We start from the raw sequence: 20,642 nt of genomic DNA on the forward strand, positions 1-20,642 counted from the left end.
AAAGACTTAGAAATTAAATGGAAAATCAACAAAACCATGGGAGAATAGAAACCCTTTTTATGAATCGTATTTAACTAAACAAATCAAAACCAGTGCTTTTCTATAGCATTTAAAATATCACTTTCCACGGTCCTGTGGACACAAGGGGGGGGAAGGGGAGGGTAGGAAGAATTCGGAGATTAGGATTAACATATATACACTATCATGTGTAAAATAGAGAGCTAGTGGGGAACATGCTATAAAGCACAGGAAACTCAGCTCGGTGCTCTGTGAAAACCTAGATGGGGGAGATGTGGGGGGCGGAGGTGGGAGGGAGGTCCAAGAGGGAGGGGATGTAGGTATACATATAACTGATTCACTTCATTGTACAGCAGAAACTAACACAACATTGTAAAGCAATTATACTCCAATAAAAAAATAATAAAAGTGAAAATAAAATATTACCTTACATGTGGTACATATATACCATGGAATACTACTCAGCCATAAAAAAATGAAATAATGCCTTCAGCAGCAACATGGATGGACTCAGAGATTATCATACTAAGCAAAGTAAGTCAAAAAGAGAAAGACAAATACTATATGATATCACTTATATATGGAATCTAAAATATGACACAAATGAACGTTATCTACAAACAGAAACAGACTCACAGGTATAGAGAACAGACTTGCTGGTGGTGGTGGGGAAGAAAGGACTGGGAGTTTGGGGTTAGTAGATACAAACTACTACATATAGGATGGACAAACAACAAGGTCCTACTGCATAGCACAGTGAACCATATTCAATATCCTGTGATAAACCATAATGGAAAAGAATATGAAAAAGAATATACATATGTAGAACTGAGTCACTCTGCTGTACAGCAGAAATTAACACAACATTGTAAATCAACTATACTTCAAAAATATATATATATTATCTTACAAACTATCTAAGTGAAAATGCATTTATATTGGGCCAGATGAGAACACTGACAATGCACTCAATGAGGCAAACTCTAGGATGATAATTAATACTAATATATCTTCAACCTAAAAAGCAACAATGTTGCACAGTATATAAATAAGCCATCTTTCCTAGGTATAAGATAATTTTTCAAAGACTGCTAACTTTATGGTCCTTCCCCTGGTTTTCAAGAAAGAGATCAGTTCTTTATAACTTTAGTTCATAAGATATACAAACACATAAAAAAAATTTTAGTAGTTCTAAACTTAAGGGTATATGTGTACACACACCATGGGAAGAGAAAGGGCACATAAATAATCACCTGGGTATATTTTTCAAAATCTTTTGCCAGGGAACTTACCCACTAAGATTCTAGTATATCCCTTCCTCTATGCTAAAAATGATTGTTTTAAATGAACTCACACACATAAATACACACTAATTTGGCTTCTAAAAGAAAACGAATTTATTAGCTGGACTACCTGTTATATGCTTAAAGGATTACCTAAAGCAATGCACCCATAAAACTAAAATCTCATTTCACTGGGAAACGGATCTGTAAAACTGCATTTTGTCGGATATTTATTTACAGTTGGGGACCTATTTACAGTCTTTTCAAACCCAATGTGCCAATATAGAGTTTGGCTTTTGTATTACAGTCACAGGAATATATTACAGGTTATACCCTTTAGAGTTAGAAAAATCTTTTCAATGAAGCTCAGTTGGCAGCGTATATAGAGCAAGCTTTTGTGCCAACAATATGTCCATAATAACATTTAAATAAGTGACTATAAATTCCTACACAAACAAAAGCATTACTAGCAAAGAGATTACTATTATTTCATCAAGACCAAGTAATTTATCAGTGCCCTAATAATTAATTACATGGACTAAAAATTTCAGTCAATCAGTCTGTAAAAGGGGGTCTAAATTGAGACATATCATTTCTCTCTCCTGACTACTATCCTGAATAGTTACCCCCTTTCAGAAACTGCCTTGGAACAATCAAGGTGTTCTTCAAAGTCAGACTACATCTGCTTTTAAAAGAAGTTCAAAAATGCAGCACATGGAGAGCAAATAAATATGAAATCGTGGAATCGTAAATAAATAATCAGCATGTTTTGCTATTAAAGAAAATGTGATGAGCAAATATGCCTCTTATCCTTACTCTATGAACAAATTACTGTAATCTTCTGAGCCAAAAGTAAGAAGGTATGGTCTAATTTTTTCTTTTTTTTAAAATATATTTATTTATTTATTTTTGGCTGCGATGGGTCTTCGTTGTTGCACGCAGGCTTTCTCTAGTTGAGGCAAGCAGGGGCTACTCTTTGTTGCGGTACACAGGCTTCTCATTGCGGTGGCTTCTCCTTGCAGAGCATGGGCTCTAGGCGTGTGGGCTTCAGTAGTTGCAGCACACAGGCTCAGTAGTTGTGGCTCGCAGGCTCTAGAGCGCAGGCTCAGTAGTCGTGGCACACGGGCTTAGCCGCTCCACGGCATGTGGGATCTTCCCGAAGCAAGGCTCGAACCTGTGTCCCCTGCACTAGCAGGCGTATTCTTAACCATGAGCCACCAGGGAAGCCTGGTATGGTCTACTTTTAGAAAAAGAAATGTGTGGCTTCCTTTCACAGCTCAAGTATATTTTTGGGGGGACTCCCTTCCTCCCCAAAGTAGCGGCAGCTGGGGCAGGAAAGGGATGCTGCAGGTGACAATGAGGGCCTGTCCTCACCCTCCCTCTCTCAGCTGTCCCCGCCCTGCCAGTGCCCCACCTCGGCATTGTGGCTCCCCTGTAACCTTTAATCTCATCTGTCTCGAGGGGAGCTCTGTCTGTCCGCATTATTTATTGCTACCCCTGCCTGGTCTCTTGCCCCCACACCTGGCCCCAGGGCCTGTACGGAGGGACATGAAATAAATGTCCTGAAGCCCAATACCCGTCTAGATCCTGATGATTTCAGACCCGTCCTTGGGAAGCCTGCCACCCGCCTCCTTGCCCTTTCCTGGGTCCTCAGGGATTCTAGCCCTGAGCCCAGGCCAGCCATCCTTAAGTTGCTTCCACATCGATCACAGCTCAAGTATTTTATTTCTCATGAGTCAGTTATTTAGTAAGTGCATACGAAAACTATTATAAATAAAATAATTTATATTTTTAGGAGATGATTCTTTTTAGATCCTACTCAATTGAAGGTATCTGTTGAAGAGTAACTGTTGAAGAATAACTGATTAAAGTTTGCCTTCATTTAAACTGGTAAACATTTAGTGGCCACAAACAAAAGAAGAATTTATCCTAATGGTTCTATGAGTCAATCAACATCAATAGATAAAATCAAAAAGTAGACAACTGGCGTGAAAATTTTTATAAAATAGATACCTCCTTAAGCTGTTCTTTTCGAAGTTTATATTCTCTTTTCTGGGACTCCAAAAAGCTGTTTAGTTCTTTCTTCTGTTGGGCCTGAATATGTTGCTGAAACTTTTTCTCTTCATTGGCCATCACTTTAGCCTATGGGAAATTTAAAAAATGGATCAAATTAGTTAAGTAGATTCAAAGCAACAGTTTAATATATACCACTAAGGATATTTTTCCCCTTAAGAACATAAAATCAGTATAAGCATTACCAATACTAATTACTCAGCATCTTATTATTTGAATTTCAGAGAACCAGTAAAATGGAACTCATCTTTAATATGTTGATCTTTTACAGAATCAAAATGTTTTCACCTTTTTAAAAATTTTACATGTCCTCCCCCAAGAAAATAAAACAAATATATATCTATCCACAAATATAATTAAGTCATGACCTTTTATCTAGATTGATTTGTATATTAAATAATGTAATATACTCCTCTTCAAATTAAACCCTGACCTTTTTTTTTTTTTTTTTTTTGCGGTACGCGGGCCCCTCACTGCTGTGGCCTTTCCTGTTGCGGAGCACAGGCTCTGGACGCGCAGGCTCAGCGGCCATGGCTCACGGGCCTAGCCGCTCCGCGGCATACGGGATCTTCCCAGACCAGGGCACGAACCCGTGTCCCCTGCATCAGCAGGGGACTCTCAACCACTGCGCCACCAGGGAAGCCCCAAAACCCTGACCTTTAACTTATATATTAAGTAATATGAAAATGTTAAATATTAGATACATATCATACTGTTTTATTTTTGATTATATAGGCAATGCATATTCATTGTAGATCATTTAGGAAATACAGGAAAACACAAAAAAATCTTGTATGATTTTACCACCCGGAGATAACCAATATAAACATTTTGGTGCACACCCTATTTACTTCTATGCGTACATACATTTTAAATAAATCTGTAATCATATTGCATATCCTGTTTCATGATTTGCTTTTCTAAATATGTATCTACCTCTTCCCGAGTTATTAAAAATACTACCCAATGTCCAACAGGATTCTAAATATCTATACATTCTTTCATCAAATTACTTCAAAAGCAAATAATTATTTACTCTGTAAATTATTTTGCCAAATTCTCTATTATGAGAGAGTAGTTCTTCTATTTTAGGGGGAAAGGCTGAACAGGGTAACTATAATAAATAATGCCTCAATGTGGACAAGCCAGACACATTTCTAGATATTGTGTGAATTTACAGAGAAGCTTACATTTTACCTGACAAGTGTGACTATCAAAATAAAATTTAACTGATGGGACATCAAAAACATTAAAAGAAAAGGTCTCACGTAACAAGAATCCTAAAAAAATATACTTAAATCATATAGTAAAATGACACTCATTTGTAAAAAAACAAATGGGCTGGGACTTCCCTGGTTGTCCAGTGGCTAAGAATTGGCCTTCCAATGCAGGGGACGCAGGTTCAATCCCTGGTTGGGGAACTAAGATCCCACATGCTGCAAGGCAACTAAGTCCACGTGCCTCCACTAGAGAGCCTGCGTATGGCAAACTACAGAGTCCATGGGCTCTGGAGCCCACGTGCCACAACTACAGAGCCCACGCACTCTGGAGCCCATGCGCCACAACCAGACAGAAGCCTGTGAGCCGCAACGAAGACCCCGGGCGCCACAACGAAAGACCCCACGTGCTGCAACCAAGACCCAACACAGCCAAAAATGAAAAAAAAACACCAAAAAACAAATGGGCTGGGACTTCCCTAGTGGTGCAGTGGTTAAGAATCCGCCTGCCAATGCAGGGGACACGGGTTCGAGCCCTGGTCTGGGAAGATCCCACATGCCACAGAGCAACGAAGCCTGTGTGCCACAACCACTGAGCCTGAACTCTAGAGCCTGCGAACCACAACTACTGAGCCTGTGTGCCACAACTACTGAAACCCGCATGCCTAGAGCCCGTGCTCTGCAACAAGAGAAGCCCTGAACTGCAACAAAGAGTAGCCCCCGCTCGCTGCAATTAGAGAAAGCCTGCGTTCAGCAATGAAGACCCAATGCAGCCATAAATAAATAAATATTTTTAAAAAAAACCACAAATGGGCTAAATCTTAATCTGAACCTCTTTTATTATCTCTAACATTCTCTGTAATCTTCAATTATTCTGATATTAAAATGCTGCTATAAATTTAAGATAGGTCTCCAAAAATCACAGAGAAGAGAATCATGAATGATTTTTCGAGACCTAAATCACCTATTGATAGGTGATTAACAAACTCCTCACATAATCAGGGTGCCTAGGGCCTAGAATGGTTGCATGATTTACCCACTGTGATACTATAAAACTATCAGTGTCAGGAAATAATCCCACATCTGTTGCTTCCCAGACTCAGTACTTAATATTACACAATTTATATAAATGTTTCTTCTTTTCCCCAACTGATTTGCTTGGTTCTGGGGAAGATATATCCTAACATCAAAATGCCATCTTGGTTAATTCAGAGATGGTTACAATCTAGAGTAAATAAATTAGTAATATTGAATTGGCCACCTCTTTTTCCATAGCGGCCTGATGTTTCTTGATAAGTTTCTCCATTTCTGCAGCAAAATTGTTACGTTGTGTTTCAAGATCTTTGTCTAATCTGAGGCGATGTTCATCCATCTCAGCCTTTAACTTATTTTCCAGAGTCATCAGCTGCTTTTGATGTTGCCGCCTCATTCTCTTATAGCCAGACATTTGTTCTCTAAGCTCAGAGTCCTGCTCATGTTCTTGCATTTGCCTTGTAACCTAGACACACAAACAATGGAGAGAAAAGAATAAAATTAAGGAAAACATTTTTATTTCAGAAGCATTTTAGAGCACTCTACTACTTAGCCAAGTAGACAATCACTGTAAGAGATTCCAGTGAGCAGTTTCCAATTAAATTTCCAGGCGGTCTCCTAAAGAAATAGACACGCTGGTTCTAAAATTTATATTGGAAAGTAAAGGACCTACAATAGCCAAAACAATCTTGAGGGAAAAAAAGTTGGAAGACACACATTTCAGTAATCCAAACAATGTGGAATTGGTGGAAGAATAGGCTGAACAGATCAAAGGAACAGAATAAAATCTAGAAATAGACCCAAATATATTTAGTCAATTGATTTTCCACCACAAAGTCAATTCAAAGAGGAAAAAATGTGTTATCATCAAATTCTGCGGACGCAACTGGTTCTCTGTATATAAAAGCAAAAACAAAAATCTTGACTTCTGTATCACTCTATATACAAAAATTGAGAATGATTTGACATAAACACAAAATCCAGAATCATAAAGTAGAAAAAAAAAACAAAATATCTTCATAACCGTAGCGCAGGCAAATATTTCTTGGGCAGGACACAAAAAGCACTGACTATAAAGACAAAAATGTATAAACTGAATTTTTTAATTGAGGTGAAACTCACATAAAATAAAATTAATCATTTTAAAGTGAACAACCCAGCAGCATTTAGTATATTCACGATGTTAGGCAACCACCACCTCTATATACTTAAAAGACAGCTGTTATGCAGCTGCTCCCCATTCTCCCCTTTTGGTAACCACCAACCTGTTTTCTGTCTCTATGGATTTATCTACTCTGGATATTTCATATAAATAGCATCATATAATATGTGACCTTTTGTGTCTGGCTTCTTTAATTTAGCATGTTTTCAAGGTTCATCCATGTTGTATATAGCATGTATCAGTATTTCATTCCTTTTTATAGCTAAATAATATTCCATTGTTTGCATATACCATAATTTGTTTATCCATTCATCCACTGGTGAATATTAATATCTGTGTTGTTTCCACTTTTTGGGTATTGTGAATAGTGCTGCTGTGAACATGTGTGTAGTGTACTTGTTTGAGTAACTGTTTTCAATTCTTTTGGGTATATACCTAGGAGTAGAACAGCTGGGTCATGTGGTAAATCTATGTTTAACTTTTTGAGGCACCATCAACTGTTTTCCACAGCAGCTGAACCATTTTACATTCCTACCAGCAATATACAGGAGTTCCAATTTCTCTGCACTCTCTCCAACACTTGTTATTTTGGTCTTTTTCCTTTTCTTTTCCTTTTTAAATTTATTTTTATTTATTTTTAAAATTTTTTAAATTTCTTTTCTTTTGTGGTACACGGGCCCCTCACCGTTGTGGCCTCTCCCGTTGCAGAGCACAGGCTCCAGATGCGCAGGCTCAGCGGCCATGGCTCACGGGCCGAGCCACTCTGCAGCATGTGGGATCCTCCCAGACCAGGGTACGAACCCGCGTCTCCTGCATCGGCAGGTGGACTCTCAACCACTGCGCCACCAGGGAAGCCCTTTCCTTTTTTTTTTTTTTTTTTTTGCGGTACGCGGGCCTCTCACTGCTGTGGCCTCTCCCGTTGTGGAGCACAGGCTCCGAATGCGCAGGCTCAGCAGCCATGGCTCACGGGCCCAGCCGCTCCGTGGCACGTGGGATCCTCCCGGACCTGGGCACGAACCCGTGTCCCCTGCATTGGCAGGCGGACTCTCAACCACTGCGCCACCAGGGAAGCCCTCCTTTTTTTAAAAGATATTTGTACCTTCCTGTTTACTGCAGCATTATTATTTTTTAAAATTTATTTATTTATTTTGGGCTGCATTGGGTCTTCGTTGCTGCACGCAGGCTTTCTCTAGTTGCAGCAAGTGGGGGCTACTCTTTCTTGTGGTGCACAGGCTTCTCACTGCAGTGGCTTCTCTTGCTGCGGAGCATGGGCTCTAGGCGTGCGGGCTTAAATAGTTGCAGCATGCAGGCTCAGTAGTTATGGCTCATGGGCTCTAGAGCACAGGCTCAGTAGTTGTGGCACACGGGCTTAGTTGCTCTGCAGCATGTGGGATCTCCCCGCACCAGGGCTCAAACCCATGTCCCCTACATTTGCAGGCGGATTCTTAACCACTGTGCCACCAGGGAAGGCCCTCTTTTTTTTAAAAAATAGCCATCGTAGTGGATGTGAGGTGGTACCTCTTTGTGGTTTTGATTTGCATTTCCCAAATGACTAATGATATTGAGCACTTTTCATGTGCTTGTTAGCGACTTGTATACATTCTTTGCAGAAATGTTTATTCAAGTCCTTCACCTATGTTTTAATTTGGTTGTTTAAATTGGAATTTAAAACTAAATAATTTTAACCTCTCATCAAGACAACAGTAAAAAAAAGACTAGGTAAACCACAGATGAAGAGAAAACATTTGCAAGATATATATGAGATATTGGTATCCAGACTATACAAAGAACTCGTACAAATCAATATTATAATGTGAACATCTGAATAAGAAACCAGGCAAAAGAGTTGAAGAGACACTTCACTAAAGAAGATATATGAACAGACAATAAGCACATGAAAAGGTGCTTATTATGGTGACATCTTTAGTCACAGGGAAATGCAAAAAACAAACAAAAAAATCCACTATGAGATTCCATTTCACACCCACTACAATGGCTAAAAAAAGTGACAACACCGAATGCTGGAGCAGATATAGATCAACTGGAACTCTTACACATTGCTGATAGGTATGTGAAATGGTACAACCATTTTGGAAAACTTTTTTTTTTTTTTTTTTTTTGCGGTACGCGGGCCCCTCACTGTTGTGGCCTCTCCCGCCGTGAAGCACAGGCTCCGGACGCGCAGGCTCAGCGGCCATGGCTCACGGGCCCAGCCGCTCCACGGCATGTGGGATCCTCGGGCCGGGGCATGAACCCGTGTCCCCTGCATCGGCAGGTGGACTCTCAACCACTGCGCCACCAGGGAAGCCCTGGAAAACTTTTTGACAGAGGAAGTTAAACATATATATACCCCATGACTCAGCAATTCTACTCTTAGGTATTTACCAAAAAGAAATTAAAACATAATGTTCACATAAAGGCTTGTATAAGAATGTTTATAACAATCTTATGTGTAATAGCCCCAAATAGGAATCAAACCAAGTGTTCCTCAATAGAAGACTGGATTAAAAAATTGTGGTATATTCACACAATGGAAACATATTTACAGTAATAAAAAAGAATGAACTTTGATGAACACAATATAGATGAAATCTCAAAAACATTAAGCTGAGCAAAATAAGCCAGACACAAAAGAGTACATTCTGTGTGATTCCACCTATATAAAATCCAAAAACAGAACTAACAATAGTGAAGAAACAGAAAGTGGTGGTTATGAGTGGAGACTTGACTAAAGAGGGGTATGAGGGAGCTTTGTGGGATGACAATAAATTTTAATTTTTTTTTTTTTTAGTCAATAGTTAACATAATGTGTACCACTAAAAATACTTCAAATTGAATACCTAAGATCTACGCATTTTATTGTATGAAAAAAATCCAAGGCATAAGTCAGCCTGAGTTATGGTACGTGGTAATCATATTGAATAATACAGTTACTCATATCTTTGTACACAAATATACCTACTCTCTGAATGTTTTACTTGAAATAAATGGACTTACTAGGTTTAAGGATATGGATCTTAAGTTTTCTAAAACTTTTTTTTTTTTAATTTATTTATTTTTGGCTGTGTTGGGTCTTTGTTGCTGCGCACAGGCTTTCTCTACTTGTGGTGAGTGGGGCTACTCTTTGTTTTGGTACGAGGGCTTCTCATTGCAGTGGTTTCTCTTGTTGCAGAGCACGGGCTCTAGGCACGCAGGCTTCAGTAGTTGCAGCACACAGGCTCAGGAGTTGTGGCTCACAGGCTCTAGAGCACAGGCTCAGTAGTTGTGGCGCAGGGGCTTAGTTGCTCCACGGCATGTGGGATCTTCCCGGATCAGGGCTCGAACCCGTGTCCCCTGCATTGGCAGGCGGATTCTCAACCACTGCGCCACCAGGGAAGCCCTAAAGCCATAACTTTTTAAGACTGTCCTTACGGAACTCCCTGGCGGTCCAGTGGTTAGGACTCCTGGTTGGAGAATTAACATCCGCAAGTCACGCAGCACAGCACAACTAACTAAATAACTAACTAACTAACTAATTAACTGACTAAATAAATAAATAGTGTCCTTAATTAATTTGAGGGAGCCAAAATTTGAGACAGAAGGCTTGCTTGGGAAACACTTAATATGTGCCCAGTCACAAAGCTGTTTTCCCACAAGCTGGCCCCTGTCCAGGTATTTATTAAAATAGTCATGAAAAAATTAAGCAATCATTGTTTGCTACTTGCTCTGTTCAAAGAATTATTTACATGTTGTAGAATAGTAGGAATGACTTGACTTATGGTAGGGGATGGTGTTCTTGACCTTAGACATCATTCAGATTCATGGGCCACAGCATGGGATTTATAAGATCTGCTATGTAGCTGATAATTCAGATAACTCCCATATATTTTTTTCTTTCTGTCATATTTTCTAATAACCTATTTTCCCTTTGATATCTTAACGTATTTTCTTTCTATCCCTAGTAAGTATCCTTTATCATGTTTTGGACTTACATATCTGACCGATTAGGGTTATGAGTACCCCAGTATAACAACATCCTTGTAATGAACAAATAATCCATTTTTATTATTTGGGAAATCAGAAGAACTACATTTTGAGTACATCAAATTGGATTACTTGCTATTTCCCAAACATCCCCTCCCTCATTTTGGTCAATTCTTAGGTGGAAATTACATTTTTCCTCTCCTCCGTGCCTAAAACCAACTAATTATTAAAGGCTCAGATGATTTATTTTATAAATACTCCCTTTATGCCCTGATTCAAAGGTAATCTGAATTCCTATTTAGTACCTTTTAGCCCTCTCAAGCTAATTCAATATATTCTAATATATTACTTATTTGTGTACACATCTCTCAGAGTGCTTTGTATAATATCTTTCTCATAAGAGGTAATTAAATGTTAAATAAATGTTTTGCCCCCGAATAAAAAAAAAAAAAAAGAGATAATTATACTTGAGTATAGGTGCCAAGGTCCAACATGAAAAATATATTTCTAATTTGCAGTAGTACATACCAGTGATGCCGTCCGTATAGTAGCAAAGTGTTCTCGATTACGGTAGTGTGATTTATGACGAGATACTTGGGGTGGAGATTGTGGATCTGATGCCCTTGTTCTAGGATCTCCCTCTTCTCTGTAATTTTCTTCCTCCTAGGCAAAGAAACAGACATTACTACCTAAGGCCAACACAGTTCACGTGAACTTTCAAGAAAGTTAAAGTTTAAACACAACTTGATCAATAAATCTCAAAGACATAATCTTAAAAAGCAAAAACAAAAAATGGGAATGCTGACATTTTATTTTCAACACAATTTGAATCCGGAGACATTATTTCCTCAGTGTATGAAATAGCACACAGATTCATGATAAGGAAATGTTTATGGCTAGAGTTATTAACAGTCATTAAATGCAAAATTAAAAAGTTTTAACATAACTTAAAAACGAAGATAATAAAGCATGCAGCCAGTATTTTAAACAGTAGTAATAAAATTAATTACTCTAAGGCTCTTGGGCTTTAAAAGTAACAATATAGCTTAAAAAGATCTTTATAATACTTTTGCCATTTGTCCAAGTAAACAAAAAATAGTTATACAAATTTTGAGAACTTATGTCTTTCTTGACATATACCTTAGTTCATTAACTGAAAAGGAAGTCAACTAGCAACCAACTAATTGTGGTAATAATCTTTTTACAGCTAATCCTCTTACCTAAGAATATAAAAATTAAACATGGTTTTTCCCTAAATAACACTACTTAACTAAATCATTCTTGAAAACTGTGTGTTAAAACATTTGTAATATAAATTTTTCCATTTTAACCATTTTTACGTATACAATTCAGGGGCGTTAATTACGTTTTCAATGCTGTGCCACCATCCCCACTATTTCCCAAACTTTTCCATCACCCCGAATGGAAATTCTGTATCCATTAGCAAAAATTCTCCATTTCATCCTCCAGTCAGCCCCAGGTAACCTCTAATCCACTTTCTGTCTCTATGAATTTGCCTATTCTAGATAGTTCATATAAGTGGAATTATACATTATTTGTCCTTTTATATCTGACGTATATCACTTAGCATAATGTTTTCAAGGTTCACTAATGTTGTAGCATATATCAGAATTTCATTCCTTTTTACAGCTGAAAAATATTCATCGTATGTATATACCATGGTTTTGTTTATCCATTGATCTGTTGAGGAACACCTGGATTGGTTCCACCTTTTAGCTATTGTTCCTAATAACTTTCTAGGTAACACTAAGCTGTGAAGTTTAAAAGGAAGCATTCCTATTAACTGCTAAAAGGAGTTATCTGATCTTCAAATATTTTCAAGAAAATTCAAAATGTTGCATTTGAAAGTATGAAGACTAACGTACTAAACACCAGTATTTCCTAAACCCAGAATTTATATTTTTCCTTAATTACACTAAATCTTAAAGATGTAAACATTATGGATAACGCAAAAGTCACTTTTGGTCACCACCCATCCTAACCCATTCTCCCACTCTTCAAAGGCAACTGTTATATTATAATGAATTTCATTAGTAAACCTACTAGTTTTCTTTAATCTACTATTTTTAAATACTTTATTTTCCATCTAAGTAACTTCAAATAATACATTATATATAGTATTTCTGTATTTTTTCTTCTAAGATTTTTAAAAATATTCTTTTTGTATTCTCAAAACATTAGTTTCCCAAATGCAGACATTACATTGGGAATTAACAAGCCTACTGCCATTCTAAAATAAGTTACCTAAAATTGTTCAAAACTTCTGAAACAGCAAAGAAAAAAAAAGAAAAATCTCGAAGGGGATTAGGAACCAAGATGGAGAAGTAGAAGGACGCGCTCTCACTCCCTCTTGCGAGAACACCAGAATCACAACTAGCTGCTAGACAATCATCGACAGGAAGACACAGGAACCCACCAAAAAAGACACCCCACATCCGAAGACAAAGAAGAAGCCACAATGAGACGGTAGGAGGGGCACAATCACAGTAAAATCAAATGTCATAACTGCTGGGTGGGTGACTCACAGACTGGAGAACACTTTTACCACAGAAGTCCACCCACTCGAGGGAAGGTTCTGAGCCCCACGTCAGGTTCCCAACCTGGGGGTCTGGCAACGGGAGGAGGAATTCCTAGAGAATCAGACTTTGAAGCCTAGTGGGATTTGACTGCAGGACTTCGACAGGACTGGGGGAAACATAGACTCCACTCTTGCTGGAGGAATCAGACTTCCTGACTTCAGACTATACTACAAAGCTGCAGTAATCAAGACAATATGGTCCTGGCACAAAAACAGAAACATAGATCAATGGAACAAGATAGAAAGCCCAGAGATAAACCCATGCACTTACGGTCAACTAATCTATGACAAAGGAGGCAAGGATATACAATGGAGAAAAGACAGTCTCTTCAATAAGTGGTGCTGGGAAAACTGGACAGCTACATGTAAAAGAATGAAATTAGAACACTACCTAACATCATACTCAAAAATAAACTCAAAATGGATTAGAGACCTAAATGTAAGACTGGACACTATAAAACTCTTAGAGGAAAACATAGGAAGAACACTCTTTTACATAAATCACAGCAAGATCTTTTTTGATCCACCTCCTAGAGTAATGCAAATGGGACCTAATGAAACTTAAAAGCTTTTGCACAGCAAAGGAAACTATAAACAAGACGAAAACACAACCCTCAGAATGGGAGAAAATATTTGCAAACAAATCAATGGACAAAGGATTAATTTCCAAAATATATAAACAGCTCATGCAGCTGAATATTAAAGAAACAAACAATCCAACCCAAAAATGGGCAGAAGACCTAAATAGACATTTCTCCAAAGAAGACATACAGATGGCCAAGAAGCACATGAAAAGCTGCTCAACATCACTAATTATTAAAGAAATGCAAATCAAAACTACAATGAGGTATCACCTCACACCAATTAGAATGGGCATCATCAGAAAATCTACAAACAACAAATGCTGGAGAGGGTGTGGAGAAAAGGGAACCCTCTTGCACTGTTGGTGGTAATGTAAATTGATACAGGCACCATGGAGAACAGTATGCAGGTTCCTTAAAAAAACTAAAAATAGAATTACCATATGATCCAGCAATCCCACTACTGGGCATATACCCAGAGAAAACCATAATTCAAAAAGACACATGCACCCCAACGTTCATTGCAGCACTATTTACAATAGCCAGGTCATGGAAGCAACCTAAATGCACATCGACAGACGAATGGATAAAGAAGATGTGGTACATATATACAATGGAATATTACTCAGCCATAAAAAGGAATGATATTCGGTCATTTGTTGAGACGAGGATGGATCTAGAGACTGTCATACAGAGTGAAGTAAGTCAGAAAGAGAAAAACAAATATCGTATATTAACACATGTATGTGGAACCTAGAAAAATGGTACAGATGAATCGGTTTGCAGGGCAGAAGTTGAGACACAGATGTAGAGAACGTATGGACACCAAGGAGGGAAAGCCGCGGGGGTGGGGGGTGGGGATGGTGGTGTGCTGAATTGGGCGATTGGAATTGACATGCATACACTGATGTGTGTAAAACTGATGACTAATAAGAACCTGCTGTATAAAAAAATAAATAAAATAAAATTCAAAAATCCAGAAAAAAAAAAAAACTCCTCTTAAACTAATCAGATGAAGAAAATTATTTACCAAAGTTGAAATTTTTTTTCACTGAAATCCAAATACTCACAGGTTTTAAATGGATGACAGAACTATTAGACATCACTGTGTGGTCTCCCTCCATCATGTCTAGCTCACTCTTGTCATCCGAGGCATCTGGAAGACTGTTAACACTACTGCTTTGGCTACTGGCACTGATGGACATACTGGGAATAGACTGATTACTTCCAACACTATTCACTGTTCCTGTCCGTCCAACACCATGATCTTGTTCCTAAGGAAAAAGAGCGTTAGGTTCAAATATCTGTATCTCTTCCGATTTCTTGAACATAAGCACCAAGCACACTGCTTGGCACACAGTCTTTAGAAAGTCAGAGGTGTATCATGAGACATTCCCTTTATTTGGTGAGACCAGGAAGTTAACCAACTGCTAACAAAAAAATAAACAAATAAAAATGACCAACAGGTAAATAACAAAAACCAAACCAACTGTGTGAAAAAGGCAGTCTATCAGTTTTGGGTTATTTCCAAAGTACAGCATTTTCTCTAAATTGTTTGACACTTTTTGAAATCCATTTTTACCACACATCTCATGGGTTATACAGAGAGATTCTGCTCATTTCTCAATGATTCCCATGGTTAAAAGAAGCTTTACTATGTATGCCAATGTGCACTATGAAGGGACTGGATTTAAAGAACACAAAACCCTTTTTTGCCACCTGGGATCTTACACGGGAATTCCGTGTCAGTCCAGTGGTTAGGACTCTGCGCTTCCAAGAAACAAAAAACAAGCCCCAACCTTAAAAAAAAAAAAATCCTAGAAACAACTCCTTTTAGTTATTTTTTTGTTGAAGCCTTTTGAAGTGTATTTTTCTTTCTTATTTAAAATATAGTCTCTAGCCTATCCTTCTACCACCAAATAATTTAATTCCTATTTTTCTGTAAATTAAAAATTATGTATTACATATATATTTAATCACAATCACAAGAACGTTTTTGTGAAGTAACCAGGCAAGCCATGGTATCTGGGTACCAACATTACAATAGTCTTACCATACCAAAATTCTATAAGATATGCAGAATTTAATAAATATGGACACATGGTATATATAGAGGATCTTTTCTTATGTCTCTAGCCTAACAGAGATGCTGTTATAGATTAAACTACATGAGAATCTTATTAATTTCACAACTTTACTTTACCACAACTTTGTTTCATATATCTAGAATAACCCAAAACAATTTTCAAAAGACTATCAAAAGAACTAAAAAATAAAACAAAAATACCCAAAATCGTAGGTTAAGAAAATCTTGCATTTTATAGTTCATTAATTACGTAGCACTATTAAAAATAAAAGTAACTGCTGCTCCTAGTTTCAGAATGCAAAGTGATCTCTCTCACTGGAAAACAGAAAAAACAAATCAAAGCTCTGGAATTCTGACAGAAGCAAAGAAGAAAACAAAATATTTACAGTAAAAAAGATAGCTTTATATGTATATTTCCATGTGAGAAAGTTCTGTAACATATCCATTGCAAATTTATATTTCCATTCTCCCTAAAAGGCAACAGGGAAAGAACTTGACCTTAAGAGTGACAGCTATTTGAATTTGAACCCATATGGCTCTACCTACAGTGAGTTAACCACTGACCCTTGCTTTTACTCATTTGTAAAATGAGCATTTTAGAACTGCGTAGATGGAATCAAAGTATGCAGAACTGAAAAAAAGTGTCCCTGGAAGAATGCTTGGTAACTTTCTAATGACTTGTGAGTGAGTACTCTCAACTTCCAGAGTCTATAGTTTCAAATACTTTCAAAAGCATGTCCCACACAACTGGACACGCAGGCAAAAAAAAGGGTTCAGTGTCCAAGATATTTGAGAGGGACCAGGTTAAACAAAGTTGAACCGGTTTCTTTAATACAAGACTTCTCAGAGCTTTACTATGTATGCCAATGTGCACTATGAAGGGACTGGATTTAAAGAACACAAAACCCTTTTTTCCCACCTGGGATCTTACAGGACCAGTGTTAAGAAAACACAACCTGAGAACCACTGATGTAAGAGATTCGTGATGTAAAAGACAAGTTGCATAAGTAAAGAAGCCAATGAAGAGAGCTCAATATTTGCATCATTTCTAAATTATTACCTCTTCTTCTTCCTGTGCTTCTACTGCTGGTCCATTATGTGCCTCCTGGAAAAGGAGTTTCTTCATCTTTCGATACTGCAGATTGTCCAGCTCCCTTACTGCATCCTTTGTCCTCTGAATAAGATCTATTAACACCGTTTCAGGGCGCTCCCGAAGAACAAACATGTGCTGGATAAGAGAATGTAAAAGTCAAGTTGAAATCTATATATTTTTCAGTTAGTACAAATGTACCCCTTCTTAGACCCTAGAGATACTATCCTGAAAATCATGATAGATAACGCATATAATCTGTAGCTATTTAATTCTATTACATTTCTGACATCTTATATTTATGAAATTGTCATTTACATATATTCACTCTCTGCCTACGTAACTACCCCCGTACATTTTATAAAAACTTTGCACATCATACTTTTGTTGGTCAACTGAAAATGCAGAGTTGAAATGATAAAAGGGTTTAATTAAACACTAAGAGGTAAGTCCAATTAGAGCCCTAAACAAAGGCTAAATAAAGGTTTACATATTCTTATAACTGTTGGTTTCACAGAAAAGGCACGTCAGTTCTGAGTTTTATTAGGTTTCAACAGAAATGCATTTACTGATAGTGAATTATGTAATATAAACCTGGATATTATGGGTTTCTTTATATGCTGCATAAACAATACTCTTCATAAAACACTAGCAGTTGATTAAAAGCCATTATATTATTAGTGATTTTTACCACTAACATTTAATAAAGCTTAACGTTATCAAATAAAGAAAAGTAGAAAGAACAATTCCAACTTTAGAATATCACTGCTACATTTTGATACCTTTCTTTTCAGAAATTTTCTATGTATAGACTTTTGTTTTGTAGATACAGTTAGTATATAGATTGCAGAAAGATACCTTCTGTCCTTGAGTTCATGAGATACCCTTGAATTTTTGTAACACTTTTACGTTCTTTGTTAGCCAAATTTATTTCTTCTTATGCAGAGTCCTAACTATATCATATTTGATTCTACTTTCACGATCATAAGTATTGTTATTTCAAACTCATAAACATGATGCCTACAGAATATTTCATCAAATCTTTATGCCAAAATTATTTAACCATTACCCTAATTCTGGACAGTTTATTTCCAACTTTTAATTCTGAGATAAATAGCTTCATATGTAAAAAACACCTTTTTTCTATTAATTTTTTTCTTTATGATGGATTGTGAAAGAAACGTCATTAGGCCAAAGGGAAAGAAGCACTTGATAGCTACTTCCTATCGTTTCCAATAAGGCTGTGCCAATACACACTATGAACCAGGTAAATGAATACTATATACAGACTTGGGACCTAATCACCAAATACCAAATACCTAGGCCTGGTGGGTTGGGTTATACCCAAAGAGCTTCTTTCACCTATATTAGACAAGTGTAAGAAGCAAATCACATTCTTCCTTTTTCCTAAGCCTTAGCTTGGTATGTACCACTATTTGCAATATTCAGTCTTCTTACCCAAAAATAATATATCTTAGAAATATTTCTAAGTTTGACAGTTTTCTACATATAGATCTTGCTTATTTTTCACTAATATAATTCCTAGCTTTACTAAACCTTTTGTTGCTATTGTAAGTACCAATTTATTCAAGCTTTCATTTCTGACGGTATGAGTGTGCTTACTGCCTAAAATTCCCTAAGCATTACTGAAACTTTATACTGCTCTTCTACATGCTGAAGTTGCAAATAATACTATTGAATATATATAAGATCCTTTTAATTTCTTTGTATCTTTAATTGATGTGCGTTGGTGAAAATAAACTGAATCCCTCTGAAATTCTAAAACATTCATATAAAAATAGGCTACTTAAATTTTAGAGTGAAAAATCAACAAGATTTCTTAGGGTCACAAAGAGAATCAAATCTACTTACTATTGCTTTATGTAGATGTTTTAAGAACTATATTAAGTTCAACAATACTATTACTGCTATTAATAAGATAGTCAACTGCCAAATGAAATAAAATTTTTGAGAACAGGAAGCATATACCAATCATTTATTTAAATTAGGCAATGAAAGTTAGTGAAAACTGAATAGAATTTACATGATTTAAAAAATATTTTCATTGCTAAGTTAGAAAAATGTATTTCCAAAAAGGATAAATGATATCCATTTTAACAGTTTCTTTTAAAATCTCTTTTCTCCCACAATATTTTTGTAAATATATTACATGTCATTTCTTTCTTTCATATTATTTTAATACAGGACAGAAAAATACTAAAGTATGGTAGATATAAAAATTAGATCCAAAGTTAAACTATGCTTTACCAACTCTGAAATATATTGTTCCACATGAATTAAAATTTGTAATTATAACTCATGAATATATTATTGCACATATAAAAATTTAGCCATTTGGTACTATTTTGGATATTTAACTATATCCAAAATAACTATCCAGACACAGTAAAAATAATTAATCAATTTTCAAAAAATAAATGAAAAAATTTAGCATCTAAGAAGAGTCTCAAGAGAGAACAGTATACAAAATTAGCATTTTAATTAAAAACTAGTAGAGAATACTTAATACTGATGCAGAATCAAAGAAAAATAAAACACATTCTTAAATAATTTCTTAGGGGTAGAAAACAGAGTATAATTGAACTGACCTTTAAAAGTTCCTCTGATGTAGGGCGATCTTGAGGGATTTTCTGGAGGCAAGAATCTACAAAGTTGCGAAAATAATCAGACCTATTGTAAAGGAAAGTATCAAGTGAACATATTGCTATTTCCTTTAAAAACATCCACAAAACAAGGCATGTGCCTACTGGTGGGAGGGGGGATGGAAAAGAAATGATAAAAAAAGGAGATACTATATACATTTCATATATATCTATGAAAAGTTATCTAAAGCAACCAATGAATCTTCACCATTTTCCGAAGATAAATTTGCACAGATTATTTTAAAATTCTGCTCCCACATTTAAAATATCATAACTCATTCTATATTGAGGGAAAATTAGAAAAGCCAATATTTTCCTTTTGGCATTCAAATCTAAGATAACTTTATTTTTTTTTCCTTTCTATAAGCCACCTTTCTTTCTTCTTTGCCCCTTGGATCATCTTCTGTATAGAGTGATTCAGAATATCACTCCATTTGCTTTGAAGGGAGCATTTTGTATACCTAAGTATTTGGTGTCCTAGAGCAAATGGATAAAACTTCCATTAAATCCAGAAAACCAATTGAGATATTTTTTTAAAACATCAGAAGTCTTAGCACATTATTATTATATAGTGTTACTGATGAGAGTTCAATGAGTAAGCCAGTAATAATTTCTCCATCGATGTTTGTCTCAATATTCAAAGAAGACCTTAAGTTATTTACAAGCAAAAAAGGAACTCTTTTTTGAATCCCCAACGTGTCAAACACAGTATGAAGACAGTCTGTGTTCAATATATTTATTACTTATATGTACCATAATACTAAAGTCTGAGCCAAAAGATTCCTTCTATGTATATCTACAAAAGTACTAAGAACTATGAATGTGTGTTAATTAATCCTTAAAAAATAAAGTATTGCTAACTTATGCATCTACCT

At 36.4% G+C, this 20,642-nt stretch overlaps 1 protein-coding gene across 2 annotated transcripts in view; it reads right to left on the bottom strand.

Annotated features, from left to right (window-relative positions):
* TAOK1 (TAO kinase 1) overlaps nt 1-20,642 on the bottom strand; it is a 145,945-nt gene that overhangs the window by 24,114 nt on the left and 101,189 nt on the right. For both annotated transcript variants that reach the window (XM_029210721.1, XM_029210720.1), the window contains 6 exons: nt 19,714-19,795; nt 17,075-17,242; nt 14,999-15,202; nt 11,277-11,411; nt 5,853-6,089; nt 3,315-3,443 (listed from right to left, as the gene is read on the bottom strand). In XM_029210721.1, the coding sequence (XP_029066554.1) occupies nt 3,315-3,443; nt 5,853-6,089; nt 11,277-11,411; nt 14,999-15,202; nt 17,075-17,242; nt 19,714-19,795 (955 nt within the window). The remainder of the gene's footprint in view (nt 1-3,314; nt 3,444-5,852; nt 6,090-11,276; nt 11,412-14,998; nt 15,203-17,074; nt 17,243-19,713; nt 19,796-20,642) is intronic.

This window comes from Monodon monoceros, unplaced genomic scaffold (assembly GCF_005190385.1).
Source record: "Monodon monoceros isolate NGI ecotype Baffin Bay Population unplaced genomic scaffold, NGI_Narwhal_1 Super_Scaffold_9, whole genome shotgun sequence".
Taxonomy (NCBI): domain Eukaryota; kingdom Metazoa; phylum Chordata; class Mammalia; order Artiodactyla; family Monodontidae; genus Monodon; species Monodon monoceros.